This window comes from Hydra vulgaris, chromosome 03 (assembly GCF_038396675.1).
Source record: "Hydra vulgaris chromosome 03, alternate assembly HydraT2T_AEP".
Taxonomy (NCBI): domain Eukaryota; kingdom Metazoa; phylum Cnidaria; class Hydrozoa; order Anthoathecata; family Hydridae; genus Hydra; species Hydra vulgaris.
The window spans coordinates 10,566,971-10,585,000 of NC_088922.1; the positions used below are offsets into that span (position 1 = coordinate 10,566,971).

Below are 18,030 nucleotides of genomic sequence, written 5' to 3' on the forward strand. Positions count from 1 at the left end.
ATCGTAAATTTATTTTAGAAAAGATAAATACTTTTTTTAAATAATAAGTTGTTAATATGAAAAGAATAACAAAATAAAATAAAATAAATAAACAAGTAAAATAAAGTAAATAAATAAATGTAAAATTGACTTGATTTTGCTTTTATTTTATAGTAGCTTGTTTTTTATTTTTTCATCTATCTTTTTTTTTTTTTTGAATTTTTTTTTTTTTTATATTTATATGTTGAGACAAATTTTTTCTTGAATACTTATATTACCAAAATAAAAAGTTTTTTATATTGCTATTATTTTTTATTTTATATAAAGTTTTTTATATTGCTCTAAATATACAAGACCAAAAGTTACATAAAGTAAGTTTTTTAAACACGTTTCTTTAACTTTTCGTTCAGCAAAAACCATAACGTCTTCATAATATGAAATCTTTGCCAATTTATGCTTAATATAACGAATTATTATATGCTTGAGTCGCTTATTAGTCGCTTTATTAGTTTTAACTTGCTAAATCCCGAAAATGCTTAAAACTTGATCAAAATAGACATTTCAATTTACAATAATGGGGACATTATTACAAATAAAAAACTTAAAAACTCCCAGCCGATCACACATCTGCAAGAAAATGTATTCACGGTAAAAAGTAGAAAAAAAAAGGTTTTTCATATATTTTTGGTAAACGATAAGTTTTATCTTAAAGTAGAGCTGATAAAAGTCTTATATTATGAAATTATCTACTAAAATTGTACCACATGTCTCGCAGAGATAAACCCTTTGATAAATATTTGATAAAACTACGATTTATTAACTTTTTTAAGTGTAGCATATCATGCAAATACAAGTGCGCAGACATAACATAAGATAAATCCCCTAATGCGTGGAAATAAGGAAGCATTTCTTTAATGCTCTTCAAATATGCTTGCAAATCTTCCAGACGTTAAGCTTTTATAAATTCTTTTGCAATCGACACCATGTTAAAATATTGAATCCATAGTTTTGCTGTAGATCCTTGTTTTTTAAATTCTTTTAGTTTTCATTAAACTGATAAAGCAATGCTTTACATATTTTATTATCGTCACCACTTTCGATATCATTATATGAAACTATGTTATTTACTCATGGTAAATGGTCTTCTTGTGTAACTGAACTTTTCGGGGTAACAATTTGAACGATACTCATAATATGAAGCGTGTTACTACCATCTACTGTAGGATGCGCGTAAACAAAAAGACGAAAAGATTTGAATAGGACATTTTAAACCAAACCGTCGATGGAGAAAAACAGTATGGCTCAACTTCGATTCAAAAGATCTAGACCTAAAAACAGACATAATACTGTGGCTGATACTTGTACACACTAATTTTATATGTTTTTTTTATTTAGATTGTTTACTTTTAAGAGCTAATTTCTCTTGAATAATCATGAAGAATAATCATGAAATTATGAAGAAGTATATTTGTTAATTATTTTTATTAACGGGGCTCACAAAAATGCTTTGAAATAAATTATGCAAATAAAAAATACAAGCTAAACTAAATAATTACTCTTAAGGTTCTTATTTTATTATATCACATTATACAAACTTAATTTTAATTAAATGAAGTTTTTATGAGAACGGCTAAACAATAAGTAAAACCCCCTAAAGTTTTAAAATATTTTATTTTTTGTATCCAAGATCAGAGCATTGCCGCAAAAACGTGTTTTTCTACGGTAGATAGTAACATGCATTAGCAAAAAAATAAAAGTTTTCAACCTTTGCAGTTTTCAACTTTTTTTGAAAATGTGTAACGTCTGTACCAATTTTTCGCTTTGTGCGAATTATTGTAGGTCTATCATTATTTTTTTTTGATTATTTTGACCGAACTAAAGATCTTTCTCCTGTTAACATTGTTAATACTTTATTTGGATATGTCATAATGAAGTAAGTAATAATTTATTAAAAAAGAACCTATGATTTATAATATTCAATAAATATTTACAGAAACAACTTCTGTTGTTAAATTTTAAGAAGAAACGTTAAAATGTTAAATTGTTGTTAATAATTTAGATTCCAGTATTAATTTCCCCAAAAGCATTTTATCTTTGGAATTAATAGAGCCAATTGTGAATTATTAGAATAGTCATGTCAATTAATAACCCCTTCAAATTGAGGAGTATTCAAGCTTAATAAGGTTAAAATTTTTAACGCTGAGAGATTATGGTATCAAACTAAAAATTCATTGATGAATATTAGTCTTGTTGAGAATAGCGAAAAAAAAAATATTTATCAACTTGTTGCCCTCACGTTTGGGGCTGGGAGCAAAAATTTAGGGGCTTTTTGTTCCCAGGCTCCAATCGTTGCAAATTTTTGCAAATCATTCTTATTTGATGTAAGTATAAATACATTAATTTTTGCAGTTTATTCTATGCTTGAAGTTAGTCTCAAAGACCAAAAAATGCTAGATCAGCCCCTGTTGTCAAGAACGCATTGAGCTTTCGTTAATAGAAAGTTTTTCGCTTTAAAGATTTTTATTGCAATCATATTACAAATATTTGTTAAAGAATTTGTATCAGATAGCTATTAGCAATTTAAAAGATTGTAACTATACGTTGTTTGTCTAATTTCCAACCACCCATATACTTCTTTCGATATGCCCAATCAGTTGTATCCCAATTAGTAGTAGGGAATTTTAGATAAAAATAGAACGTCATTTTTCAGTGCAAAAAAGCGCATTGATTAATTTCAACAATCAAGTTTCATCTATCACTGTAAAACTTTTGATGTATGATGTAATATTAAAAATTTGCTGCAGAGAGATGCTTTAACTTTATAATATGATTATTATTATTAATTTTACTTTATGTTCATTTTTTTTTTCCTAAACGAGAATTATATTTGATGTGCTTGTATTGAATATTACTATACCTTCTATAGCATTATAACAAATTAAATATGATTTATTATTCTAAAATTGAAAAGAATTCAATTACGGAATTAAAGTGACGTATGTATTCTTTAAATATAATAATGACTGCTTAAACTTTGACGTTAAATTGTGTTTGTAATGACTCCATTTTAGAAAATGTTAGTAATACTAACAAAATGAAATATTTAGTTAGATTAAAGTCAAAGCCATTAAAATAATATAAACTAACAGAAATACCCTAGATTGGATTAAGTGGGAGGTGGGTTGGTTAAAGGTTGTGAAAGGGCATTCAGATATCAAATATTTGGAGTAAAAATTAGATCTATTTAACATTGAATCACTAAATGTGAACGTTTGAATTTTTTTTAGATCATAGGACTCCTAAAAACCATCATGTTGTTGTGTCGGGTTCGAGAAAGAAAACTACCTTTTTTAGATCATAGGATTCCTAAAAACCATCATGTTGTTGTGTCGGGTTGGAGAAAGAAAACTACCTTTTTTAGATCATAGGACTCCTAAAAACCATCATGTTGTTGTGTCGGGTATCATGTATTGTGTTGTGTCGGGTATCATGTTGTTGTGTTGTGTCGGGTATCATGTATGTGTTGTGTCGGGTTGGAGAAAGAAAACTACCTTTTATACAAAGACAAACTCCAAAAAATGCTGCTTGCATATATTCTTTCCTCATTTCAAGTTTCGCCTCTGTTTGTTATAACTTTATAAATCCAAATATATTTATAATGAAGCAGTAAAATAAATAAACATACTAGTATCATGTGCATACTAACGTTATCGGTTACTACGTTATCCGTAACTAACGTTACCGGTCATTGCAAAGTATGAAATCATTATAAAATATTTCATTTGCGTCATTTGATATACTTATTCATAGTAATCTTTTGAATTCGTTACTATTAACAAATAATGGCAACAATTATTACAGGCACTTTTTAATAACGGATATCATACTGAGGCTTCCGACAGTTTACCAATTTATTATCAGTAGAAACCATATAAATAATATGAACGCTTACTTCATTAAAAAACAATGTCAAATACTTATTTATAATAATATTTTATATTTTCTCTATGCTTTTAAAATATTTGAATATTAGTTTGAAATATGTGTTTAAAAACACATACTTTTTAAGTCTCCAAGGAACGGTTTAAGTCTCCAAGGAAACGGCCCAAGATTTTCAATTTTTTTTTTCCAAATACTTTATTAGTTATTAAAGTGCCCCAAGATGACCTGGGGGGAGGGGGTTAGTCTGCCCTTCTTTTGCGCTTCCTAAGTCAGTAATCTGGCGCCCCCTAAAACAGAAAGTTCTCATTACAAAATTCTGCGTTTTGTTTAAAAGGAAATAAAAAACTAGGTAAATATAAACCATTGTTTGCATAGTTGCTTTACAAATTTGCCCGCATTTATTACAGAAAACAAACAGAGACATTTTATATTAAGAAAATACCTCTACTACCATGATTATTGTAAAATACTGTGACTATTCATTGACAGATGTTCATAAAACTTGAATGATTTTGCAAACGGTAAACAACTTTTTTTTAAAGGAGAAAAACACAAAACAATAAATTAACTGATTTCAACATTGTCGAGCAATTTAGATTTGTTTTTATGTGTATTGGCAAAAACCCGCTTTGCACTCCCTCCTCACTTGAAACCTACTTGAGCGAAATTTTTTTAAATCGAAAACGAACTCGCTGAGGGCTTTGACTTTAAATTATTAATAAACCATTTTGCTTCAACCCAGCTGGCGCAGTCGTCCTTAAGATGTCTATACAACGCCTTATAGACATTACAAGTCGGGATGATGTTTATAAGACGCCCAAAGAACGTTCTGTACCCGCTTGAAATAAATCTTGCAGTAAAAACTTGTATTAAGTAGCAGGAAAGTGAATTTCTACCTTAATGTTTACTTTCAGTAATAGGTATAGTGTAAATATATTTTTAAGTAACCAAGCCGTTGTATTAATATTAATTAATTCTTTTTTTTTTTAACTGTAGTAGTTAATCAAAGTAAACTTAGCAAACTCAAACTATAGATTGTTTAGTGTCTTAGACGTACTTTATAGTTATGATATAAGGCACACAAAACTATCAATAAAATATATTTATCACAAGTGCAATTTTCAAAAAAAATGTTTCTAGGGGTTAATTAGCCACCACCAATCCCTGTTACCTCCTACTCATTCCCCTGGCTCCCCCACGACGCTAAGCCTTAACCCGTCACTGAGTAGAACATGAAAACAAAGATTGCTTAAACAAAATAAAATTATTTTTAAACCGAAAAAGTCCATTAACAGTTTCAATAAGTTTTGATAAATAATAATTTTTTTTTTCATTTATGCGATGACTGATTTATACGAAAGTCTTAATTATTACCGTAACTCTAACTGTACTGTACTTAACTGTACTTAAGCACAAGGTACTTAAGGTACTTGAGTTTTGAACTAGTTAAAAATTTATGTTAAAATAGAAAAATAATTATATTATTATGTACTTTATTCGATTATCTATATTTAAACTTTAAAAACCAAGCTTTTTAAAGTTTAAATATTTTATTAAAAATAGTACAAGTGAATGTAAAGAACTAGCCCCTCTTGCTGTGCAATCCAAAATCTTGTGGTATTGCCATCCTTAAACAACCTTAGATTGCAGTAATAATCTACTACTGAAGATAAACACTGTTAGTTTTAAAAATAGTCAGTTATTTTAGGCAAAAACATCAGATTTCAGCTTAAATTTAAAAAAACAACACTATCAGCCATGAAAATATTTATTTTAAATAAAATGCTATCAATAAATAATTCTTAAAAAGAGAATTCATAATAAAAATACAACTTTGGAAATTCAAAATAACATCCGTAAACAAAAGCAACAAAGAAACAAATAACACATAGTTATAAGTATCAATAAATTAAAAGTTGTGTTGGTATTAACAATAAAAACAATAAATAGTGGTAATAGTATTTATAATAAACAATTTAAAATTATTATAATAATTTCTCTCTTTGTTTCTGGTATTTATATTGTAATTTAGCCAGAGCCCTTTTAAGGGATTAGCAGAGGATGTTTAAAGACGGTATTTAAAGGTTGCTTTAAATTCAAGCTTACAGCTTTTGCATCGTTAAACTTGTAAAGTCATAGTAAAAATGTCAACAGTTCTATCTAACATTACGTCATGATTTCTATCTAATTTGTAGATTACGTTATGATTTCTTTTTTGACAAACGCAGCAGCTGATGATATAAGGTAAAAATAAATAAGTCTACAAACTCAACGAGAGTTAAAACACTTGCACCCAACAGCAAACCAAGTTGACCTCCGACATCACCTTAAAGAATAAAAATTAAATAACTGTTAAAAAAATACTTTCTGAGACTTACTAGTGTTTATATATAATCAAACAAAAAGTTTAGCTTATTGAAATTTTACAGCTGTTCTCGTATTATATATTAAATCCTTTGGCGGTGGTTATTGGCGAAGAATGTAAAGTATGCTGACAAGTTCGTTTTGGGATTCTGCCATCCTAATGTGTTTGTTGCGTTTGAATATTTGGTAAAAAAAAAAAAAAAAATTGAATGGAAATTTGATTTCTAATTTAATTTTAATTTTCCAAAAGTTGTTTCTAATAACTATGCTTCTGCTCTATTGACGTTTACAGCACTAGTAAAAGTTTGGAAGATTTAATAAAAGAAAATCAATACTCAAATGAAGTAAAATAAAAAGATAAAATAAATAAACTGAGGCAAAAAAGAAATGTAATCAATTAGCAATTTTATACAGTTATTGATAGAAGACATGTTTTCAGTGATAGTAGACGTCATATTACACATTGATCGAAAACGCTATATTATGCATTGATAGAAGGCGTTATATTATACATTGATAGAAGAAGTTATTTTATACACTGATTGAAGGCGTTACAATATACATTAAAAGAAGGCGTTATAATATACATTAATAGAAGGCGTTATATTATACTTTGATAAAAGGCGTTATATTACACATTGATAGAAGGCGTAAGAAGACTTAAGTTGTAGAAAAACTGCACTGAAAAACTGAAATAAAAAATGTAGCGTTTAATTAAGATTTCAAATTTTTTAAAGATAAGCAAAAGAAAATTATTTACAGATAAGAAGCACATTGCTTACTTCACAGTACTTTTTGTAAAACGCAAGTTTGCGCTAAACAACCACTTTACAAGCATTAAAAAGATTAATCATAAAGAATGAGCTTACTTTTTTTGAGGTTTTAAAGGCGAGTTTCCTTTTAACCGTTTATCTTTGGAAACAACAAAAGAAGGGAAAAATAATCACATAATCAGGCATGATCATGTGATTACTTTTTTGCCGAAAAATTATATTTCAAACTAACTTATGTTTTCCTATTTTTTTAGAAAAACACACAAGTTAATGGAGTGGATTAAGGTTAAGTGTAAGTTACACATTACCCCTAAACTACTTTTTTAAAATAAAAAGTTGTTTGAAAAGTTACGCTTTATATAATAACATAAATATTATCAAATGTACACAACACAAAACAGCGCGTATAAGCTACATTTTTATAAGTTAAATGTTTAAAAGTGGGAATGGGGTTAACTGCATGTATATTTGACATAGTTTAAATGCGTGAATAGCTGAAAAAGATCATGTAGTAACTTAAATGTTATATGTTATTATTATTATTTGTTATGATGTAATATAGTATAGCACTTACTTTCAATTTTAAGATGTTAATAAAAACTGTAAAAGTAGTAAACTAAATCTTCTTTATTCTAATAAGCTACAGTGCCTTAAGCGATTACGCTCATTTACGAGCTTTTCTACCTTTAGGGTTTCAGATATGCTTTAGTCAGTGGCGGCGTTAGGGTAGGGCCTGGTTGGGCGATGGCCCAGGGCGCCGAATATAAAGAGGCGAAACTAATTGGTTTTTTTACCCTTTGATTTTTTTTTGAATGGGGTTAAATTGAGCTAGGGGCGCCGTAGAAATCTCGCCCAGGGCGCTGGTAGTGCTAAAACCGGCAGTGGCTTTAGTGTATTGATTTTAAAAAACCCGTTTAACAGAATGCAAGATTTCTAAAAACAATTCCTGTTTTTAAAACAGTGAAAATTTTAAAAAAACTTCAGTTTTAACAGAAGAATCTAACCATTCTAAAAATCAACTTCATATAAATTATTTTTTTGGAAGACGAGTTGGTTTGCAGTGCTAGTGACCAAACAGTACCAAACTTTGTTAATGTGATTTTAGCCTAATTATGCCTAATTTAATTTTTCTTGAAATTATTTGCATATTGTTGTTTGTGTGAATGTCACTACTGATGTTAGCATTTCTATATTGAGTATTGCAGTTGTATCTTGATTTAATTTGCTTTTATTTGGTTTGAAAATGCCATTATGCTGAAAGCTTAGCCACGCTGCTTTTTAACCAAAGAAGAAAACTTTCTATTTGCAAGTTACATTTAGATTTTAAATATCTTAAAAAGGAAACGTTATTGATAAAAATTAGAATACAAATATATGCACATATGCATATATACATACTTGCAGATACGCACAAGCATATGTATGCATACATATACATTTAGTTTCTGCGTAATAGTTACTATTATATTTATTACATACCACCTTGATCTAGCAATAGACAACAACAACGTTTAAAGTTCACTGAAGAGTGAACTTGAAAGTATATTAAAAGTCAACAAATCTCAACAGATTTTAAGGCAGCATTTGCTGAATGATTATCCGGAAAAAAAAGTATTGTCACTAGGTATTTTTCTAAGTGATAAGAATATTTTTATTAACCGTAAGATAAATGTCATCTAACCAGAAGCAAAAGTTAAATATTTTTACAGCATAATTATTATAATTAATTTGATTGTTGCTTTCGTTGGATCTTAATGCACGCTAAAATCCTCCCTTACAAATAACAGAAATCTTGGTGTTATGGACAAAAAAACAACAACAATATGTTTTTACTAAAACTACAAAGTCTTGGGCATCATTGTGTACTTAATAAAAAAAAATTTAAAATAAAAACTTTTTTTATGTTAATATAAACCCAAAAAAAAAAAAAAAAGCAAAATTTGATTTTTTACATATATATATATATATATTGTATATATATATATATATATATATATATATATATATATATATATATATATATATATATATATATATATATATATATATATATATATATATATATATATATATATATAACATTTAAATTTTAGAGTTAAATATGAAAAAGCTCTAAATAATCCTACAGTGATCCTTCAGATGATTCTACAGTATTTTAACATTATTTTGCTTTTTACACTATTCAAAAGCAATAAGAAAAAACTCAGCTGCCCAAAGTTGCACAATTTTGTTTTATTTATATTTAAACTTTCAACAGTTTATTTGTAAAAAAAAAAAAAAAAAAAGGATTATACAGGATGCTTGAAAAACTAAAAATAATAAGTAAATAGTTAAACAGGATGCTAGAAAGACTATTTATTTTTATATCACTGTTTTTATATATTTTATGATAATAAATTATTAAAAGATTGAATTAAAGTTAAAACAAAATTATTCGTTTGTAATTTTCTATAAAATAATTTTGTGATAAAACAATCCTAGCAAAACTTTTAAAAAGAGACGGGATGAGCTAGATTAGGCTTGAAATCAAAGCGAGTTTACGTGTCATAATTATGTCAAACAGCGGATTTACCTGTCCTAATCTTACCCAGCAAACAGTGGATACTAGTTTAGAGAAAAAATAATAAAAAACACTTTTCAAACTAGTTTAAATATCCTAAATTTTTTAAATTAGTTTAGTAAAAGTTTGTTTTAAAACTTAAACCGGAAGCTCGTGTTTCAAATCTTTAACAGGAAGTTAAAATTTTAAAATAAACTACTTCTGAACTAATATGAAAGATTTCCGACTGAGAGAGACGGCACTGATTTTATTAAGAGAAGTTCAAGTAGTTTTAAACAAAGAAATCTGAAATGCCAGATTGACTCAATCTTTTATGATTTCGAAATTGAATGTTATAAAAAACCAAATAAATCATATACTCTTCAAAGATTCTATTAGTTTCATAAACCTCTTTTTTTGAACTTAAAAGGTTTAAGTCTTTTCACTATTAAAAGAACATATGTTTTAATCCCTTGTGTTTATAAAATCCCCATGTTAATATTAAATCAATATATAGTTTTTGCCAGTATTTTCCCTCTCTAAAGAATAGTGCAGCTTAGAAATTATAAATTTTCTATAACATAGTGTTGCCACTAGAGTAGTCCTAATATCTATTAACGCTTGTGAATAAATTAATTTTTTTTTTTCATCGTAAAATTTTTAATGGTAAATATTTAATTTTTATATATACCATTTAGCTACTAAACATACTCATAATCGTTTAGTCAGGCTTTGAGATGATTCTAATATGATTTTAAAATGGTAACTCATTGAAAATATTTTTATTGACCCCCATTAATGATTGTTTTATTGTTTTATGTTGGTTTATCGGATAAGAGAGTCCTGCTGAAAATTTGTCAGTTTTGCAAACGGTTCTTTTTATTAGATAAACTTTGGGTCCGGTATCTTGGCTGATGCGTGGCACATGTGACCATACAATAAATGTTTTAGATGTGAGAAGGATGTATGCATTACCAATTTTTGTAAACAAAATTATGCTTTTTGTAACAAAATAATGCTTTTTGTTACAAAATATGATTTTTGTATATAAATTTGAATAAAAAAGGATTTATGTAGTATCAAGGACGGATCCATAGGTGTGTGTGTGGGGGGGGGGGGGATTAATAAGGGCGATCAACCGTATAGAATTTTTTTTTTTAATTTATGTATATAATTCATGGTCTGAATCCGACCCTGTGTACTATTTTTTATTTATTTTAACAGTAAAAAATAGCTTACTTATGTTTGTGTATATTTTACAAAATATTTTAGTAACATAAAAATTTAAATTTACAGTTTAATTCAAATAATAGTGCTAATGCTAAACATTTTCAGCAAAAAATCAAAATGAGGCTTATTATACCACCTTTATCATTATACATTTTTGGATTGTCTTATAAGCATTATTTATTTATAAAAACCATAATAAGTTAACTTGTGATTTTACATCTTTTTATAGAAAATAAATTATTATTATTATAATACATTAACTTTTTAAAATATTTTTGTCCAATAATAAGATTTTCCAAAGTATGACACAAATATCCCATCACTCATTTAACACGATATTTTTTTGAAATAGAAAAAATTAAATAATAATAAATAAGTAGTTTTTGTTGAAAACCAAAAAATATTAAAAATGAATAATTATTAAAAAAATATTTGAAAAAAATAAACCAAATAAAAAATCAGCATTTTCAAATTTTTGTTCCAAATTTAGATTCTTCTTAAAATTACATATACGCCCCAATTTTCAGAAGTATAAATTGTTCGTTTAAGGCACAAAAGCTATTTTTTAAAACTAAATCTTACCGATAAGCTTGTAAAAATAAACAAAATTTTTTTAAAATATTACTAAATCTTACCAATAAGCTTGTAAAAATCATAACTGGGTTCTTGTTTTACTTTTTCTTTTTTCATTTCTTGATAGAAAAATTGAACTGCAACAATATTTTCTCTGCAATTAAATAAATGTAAAAAATTATTATAATTTATTTTTGTTGAAGTATTTTATCATAGATACTATAGAGGATGGGTGAAAAGTACCGGAATGTGGATCCCCTGGAAAGTTGTTTCTATAAAGTACATATACATTATTTGTTCCATACATGCATTTATAAAACAAAATTGTTTTAATTTGTTAAACGAGTGGCTCAAGATATTGCATGTTTTCTCTAAATAACTATTATATTTAAAAATTTGCCGAAAGACCCAAATTCATCCAAATTTGGTACGTGTAAAAACGCTTCCAAAATAGTACTTTTATGATTAGTTCTTTAAAAAATAAAACAAGTTTTAAACCTTAAAGCATTTGTTTCAATAGAAACTTAAAGTATTTGTCTCTAAAGCTTTACATGATTATTACGAGAAACGAAGTAATTCAATAATATTACGTTACTTAAACTTAGATTACAAAATTTCAATTAGTGTAAATTGCTCAAGCAGTAATAAAGAAAAATTAAAAAAAAAAAGGAATAAGTTAGTTCACCAAGAGATGACTTCATATATCAGATCATTGCTTTATTCAAACCCATTTAAGAGAAAATAGTTACGACTACTAAAATACCTTTTGCACCATTACAGGATACTTCTTAAGTACATGCTTTTGATCTAAAATACTTAAATAATAAAAATAGAACGTCTTTTATGATTTTGTTTAATAGTTTTTTTATCAAAATAAAAATCATAAAATTTGTGGTTATTCAACTTGTTTACCATCTAGCTTTTGGCAGCGTTTCAAATGAACCACAACTTTTTTGCAGACTATTTTACACATAACTGCATCATCCCATCTCTATACATGACTGCATTATCCCACCTCTATACATGCTTGTACAATCCACTCACAATTGTTCACCATTCGTAGAGAATATGCAATACTCTTCCAGCAGCCCCAAAAGAAGAAGTCTAGAAGAAAAAGGTCTGACGCCCTATCTAGTTGAAAGTACATACCACGTTGTTTTGCTTAAAGTTATTAAAACTCTTTGATTGTAAATATGAATCACTTGTTATCGAAACTTCGAAAAAGTATGGACCATATCACCACCTGGTGTTGTTCCACATTGAATCCATTTTTAAGTTTGTGCGCAGGTATTTGGTGTACTAATAAGAGTAGGCCCAACAGCAACAATTGTAAAAGTTTTTAATACCTTTCAGCGTGAATCAGCCATCGTTTGAATAAACAACAAATAATCTTGTTTAGCAAAATGGAATTTTTTTCATACTTTGACGACATCGTATCTTCAAACTGAAGATTACCTTGAAAAAAACTATTTTTTCAAGGTAATCTTTACTAGAAAAACATTCTAGTAAAAAAAATTCCAATTTTTGAAGAATGTTTTTAAAAACAGCAAAATAAAAACTTACTCCAAGCACGTTAAATTTACTCACTTCAATTTAAAATCTACGGGTAAATTTTACCGGTAAATTTTGAATCAAATTTTACCGGAAAATTTACATCACTAAAAAGTATATATAAAATATATTACTGCATGTATTTAATGTTTGCAATATATATACGTAAATATATAAAGTATATTTACTACAAATTTAAATAAAAACTACAAATCAACTAACAAAAGTTTTGGAAACTGATGTACTGAAGCTAAACAGCCTATTCAATTTTTGTCTTTGCTCGTAAAACCTGCTTTGAGTGCGTCATAGGGTCAACTTGGCATTGAATCTCAAAGAAAAATATAAATCATAATACTTGTTATTAATTATTTTATTAAAAGAATTTTAATGCCGTTTTTGGTATAATAGTTATAATGATTTTATTTTTTAAAAGTAAACAGACGTGCATACACTTTTATTTTTTAAAAACAATCAGACGTGTATACACTTTTATTTTTTTAAAGTAAACAGACGTGTATACATTTTTATTTTTTAAAAGTAAATGTATATACATGTATATACTTAAAGGAGGAAACCAAAGAAAAATCAAAGTTTTCAAAGCATTTGAAGGATTATCCATTCTACTTATTGATTATAAACTTAATAAATTGCACAACACCATGGTTTTGCAAGCTTTTTAACATAATTTTTTTTTTTAGCGTGTGTTGGCTCTATTAGTTTAGTATATAAGAGCTCTATTATATTAGTATATAAGAGATGACTCTGAGTTAAACCAGAGTCATAGTGAGGGCAGTGCAAGTCTGAAAAGGGGCCAAAATTGAAAATAATAAATTTTTAGTTTCTCGTTTTAATTTTATTTTAAAGTTAAAAAAAATCTTAAAGTCATTATTTCCGGTTATGTTAAAATGTACAAGTTATAATTTTCCAAACAAGAGATTACGGAAAGCCAAACGTGTATCACTTGAATAGGCCCCCAACATTAGACATCTGTTAACACCAGAACGAGGTTTTGAAACGCATTTCCGCGTTTGACTGTATCTCAATTCAAATGCAGTCACGTTTTGAGTTAATGAAAAAAACTTTTTAAAATTTTAATTTTCTCTTCGAAGAATCTCAAGTTCAATTTTTCGTTTGAACAATTGAAGGAGACAAGAGAAGGAGAGTGCAACAACAGTTGAAGGAGAGTGCAACAACAATTGAAGGAGAGTGCAACAACAATTGAAGGAGAGTGCAACAACAATTGAAGGAGAGTGCAACAACAATTGAAGGAGAGTGCAACAACAATTGAAGGAGAGTGCAACAACAATTGAAGGAGAGTGCAACAACAATTGAAGGAGAGTGCAACAACAATTGAAGGAGAGTGCAACAAATTTAGTTCTCAAGTATGATAGTGATTTGGATGTATTCATTTCTGAAGTAAAGAGTTTGAAATATCAAGCTTATTTAATGATGATAAATTTAAAGAAACTTAAACCTATGGATATTTTACAACTAATTCATTCATATTCTTTCGTTGCTGTTCATGCAAACACTTTGCTCAACACATTTTTGTCACAATTTCATTTTATGTTGCCTCGCGTAAGCGAAGTTTTAGAAGGCCTAAAACTTCAAACTAAAATCTTATGTAATCTGACGATCTTAGATTGTCGATGGAACAAGAGCGCTTATCCAACTTTTCAATTTTTGCTATGCGTGTTCACTATAACTTTGCTTCATCAAAACGGAGAAAAGTTTTTGAAACGAAAAAAAACTTTTAAAAGCAAGAAAAAATTCACTTCAGCTAAACTATTTAATTTAACGTTAACGTAAAGTTGATCTTAATAAGATTTGCTATAAATTATAATTAATTTAATTATAATTTATATATATATATATACATATATATAGAAACAAATATATATAAAAGATTAGTGCTAAAATAGAGAATTGAAAATACAAAAACAAACAACGATCATTGATTTAAATCTAAATTTAATTCATTTTATATAACCCAACGTCAATTTATTGTTTATAAATCAATGTTGATCCAAAGTCCAAAGTATACAGCCAGTGGCGTCTCAACACACTCGGTGGCCCGTAGACAAAACTCATCCTTTTAACTATTTTTTAGCAATTTCTTTAACCCTTTAATTGTCTATCTTTTCTACTCTATGGCGATGCCACTGTATACAGCTTAAATGAATAACTTTTGATTTAAATCAAACCACAAGCTTTGCTTGTGGTTTGATTTAAATCAAATCACAAATTTGATTTAAATCAAAATTTGATTTAAATCAAAAAATCAAAAGTTATTCATGAAGCTTTTTGATTCAATGTCTGCTATGTATTTTATATTAGGTACTAGTCAAAACAAAACATGACAATTGTTATATTTTGTTTTGACTAATACCTAATATGCTCTAGCATTAATCTGTTATTTAATATTTTAAAATAGTAAATAACAGTTTTATGCTAGAGTGTAATCAATTATTATCATGTCACTTTTAAGGCATTAAGCAACACAAAGCATTCACTAATATACATACTTACTCTATATATTTTTGCAATTTCTTTGGAGACATTGAATTTTTCAATTTACGGATATAACTTGATTGCTCGGCATTTTTAGATAAATATGTAACATTAGAAATAAAGCGAGCGTAACTTAATGAAGAGAGATACTGTATTGTTTCGCAATCCACTGGGCAATTATTGTTAGTCTTGCGATCAAAGTCATCTAGATTATAATAAAGAGTAGACTTTTAGTTACTATAGTTGAAATATAAAAAATGCTAAAAACCTTTTTCCAGTTCAAAAATAAAAATTGTGTCCCAATTTTGCAATTGTGATGAAAAAACATTTTATGTAATTAAACTATATCATGTTTTTACATTTGAAAAAATATATTTGTAAATGGTAATAAGCAGTCTCACTTACATATTGTAGGCATCAGACAAGTAACTGTTTGTCGTAACGAACAGTACGGAATATTTCTTCCTAAAACCAGATAATCTATATTTCAGAAGTGTTTATAAATGAAACATAATATTTAAAAAAATAATAAGTCTTTTGTATACATGTAAAAAAAATTTAATATAAAACTTTGATATATTTTTTAAAATGTTACCTGCCATAAAACTGCTTTTGCATTTACACTTAGTTTCTATAGCATCACTGAGTTGTTCAAGAAAGCAACTTGATTGCCTGTATATTTGATAGTTTTTTAGTGGTTTAGATCCACATTTTGTTGCATAAGGTGGAGGAAGATTTTCAGTCTAATTAAAAAAACATTTAAAAAATTTTAAATTTAAGTTGAGAAATTTAATTTTTTTTTATCTTCTTTGAACTTATGACTTTATTGGATAATACAGATGACAACACAAAAAGCTTAAAATTCCAAACAAAACTATAGCCTAAAATTCTAACAGATAACTTCTAAATAGGAATTTGATGGCTGTAAATTATGATTGTGTTGTCATATTCAAAACTATTTTTTTCGGTTAAAACCTAAAATAAACGAAACAAAATTTTATTTTCAAAACATGGTTATGTTTAAAAAAAAAAAGATTTTAAACATGGTTATTTTTCAAAACCCGTTAACATCAAAAATGTTAACGGATTTTAATTAAAAATTTCTTTGTGTGTGTGACCTTCGTAGTGAGAAGAATTATTGCTTTTAATAAATGTATCTTTCTTGAAATACCTTCGGATTAATGTTTCTCAATGGAACACGCAGCCTCGGATCAATGTTTCTCGATGGAATATGCAGCTTCAGCTGAAGTTATAATAAAAGTGCACGACCATTGTGCAACTAAACTGTTTTAACAAACTTTGATGAGTTTTAGTTAATATAGAATTTAACACTAATATTCAACTAATGATCTACACATAAATATGACAAAAAAGCGTATTAATCATATTAAAATCATATTAAAATTAAAATTAACAACTTCTGAAGCTTTAAAAGCCTTCCTCATTCTTGAGTAGATTTTTTATTTAACTTGTAAACCAAAATATTTAATATGAAGTTTTTTGCTTTGTTAGTAACACTTTAGGAGCTAAGGGTTTAAGAACTGATATCAAAATTTTTTAAAGAACTCCCAAAAATATTTTTTACGTTTTCTATAATTTGAAAGCTGTCTTTTTAATAAAGCCCCATTTTGCCAGTTAAGATTCCAAAACTTAATTTCTACTTAATTAAATATAACAGGAGGGTTGTATCTCTTTTAAATAATACAGCCTAATGATAAAAAAAACTTTTTATACCTGTCTCACTTTTATTTCCACAAACGTTTGAAAACCTGGTGAAACAACAAAACCAGCTTGAAGAACTGGTGTTTCCTGCTGATGGTGAACAATTACTATAGCTCCAATTTCTTGAATTCCCTGAAGAGAATCTTTTGATTTCAAATCTAATTCTAGTTTAAATCCCATATTAACTCCAGTTTCACTTAAACTCAATAAAGGATAACCAGAAACACCGGGGTTAAAGGTATAACAACTTTGACCATAAAGGCCACTATACACAGTAAAATTGTTTGGCTTGCATGGGTTTGGTACCCCATTTTTAGCTGTATCTCTACTTTTCCATTCGCAACTTAAAAATATTTCGTCTATACTTTGTGAAGAAGTTTTTAATATATTATAAAGTTCATCTCCTTGAATATCGAATCCTGGATTTTCTAAATTGTTGTCAAAAGGCAAACGTCCTTGATCATATAGAGGCTTAAGTTTGCTTTTTTTTATTTTACTAAGTAAAAAATGGTTAAGATTACATACACTAATTGCTGGAAAAGTTAAACTAGGTTCATATTGAATTGTTGACGTAGTTGTAAAAGGATACTCATAAAATAAGTTTATACTGTTTCTCAATTCCTTGAAAAAAATAGTTGCCATAGTAAGTGTTAATATTGTCCATAATACTCGTCTAACAATGAATGTATCCATAAAAATAAACCTAAATCCATGAAGCGTTGAGGTTTGAACATATCGATTAAAAATCTGCTTTACAGTCATACGTTCCTCAACAATCTTTTCCATACGTCGAGCAAATCTAGCTTTCATACCTGCTGCACGAAAACGATCCCCAGCTGATCTTGA

The 18,030-nt window shown here is 27.5% G+C and overlaps 1 protein-coding gene across 4 annotated transcripts in view; it reads right to left on the bottom strand.

Annotated features, from left to right (window-relative positions):
• Positions 1-5,676: 5,676 nt before the first annotated feature.
• The window catches only part of LOC100192259 (acid-sensing ion channel 1A), a 24,212-nt gene continuing 11,858 nt past the window's right edge, over positions 5,677-18,030 (bottom strand). For all 4 annotated transcript variants that reach the window (XM_065792311.1, XM_065792310.1, XM_065792307.1 and 1 more), the window contains exons 2-7: positions 17,197-18,030; positions 16,058-16,205; positions 15,868-15,927; positions 15,481-15,667; positions 11,463-11,554; positions 5,677-6,247 (exon numbers count right to left, since the gene is read on the bottom strand). The exon at positions 17,197-18,030 is cut by the window's right edge and continues 514 nt beyond it. In XM_065792311.1, the coding sequence (XP_065648383.1) occupies positions 6,123-6,247; positions 11,463-11,554; positions 15,481-15,667; positions 15,868-15,927; positions 16,058-16,205; positions 17,197-18,030 (1,446 nt within the window). In that variant the 3' untranslated portion in view covers positions 5,677-6,122. The remainder of the gene's footprint in view (positions 6,248-11,462; positions 11,555-15,480; positions 15,668-15,867; positions 15,928-16,057; positions 16,206-17,196) is intronic.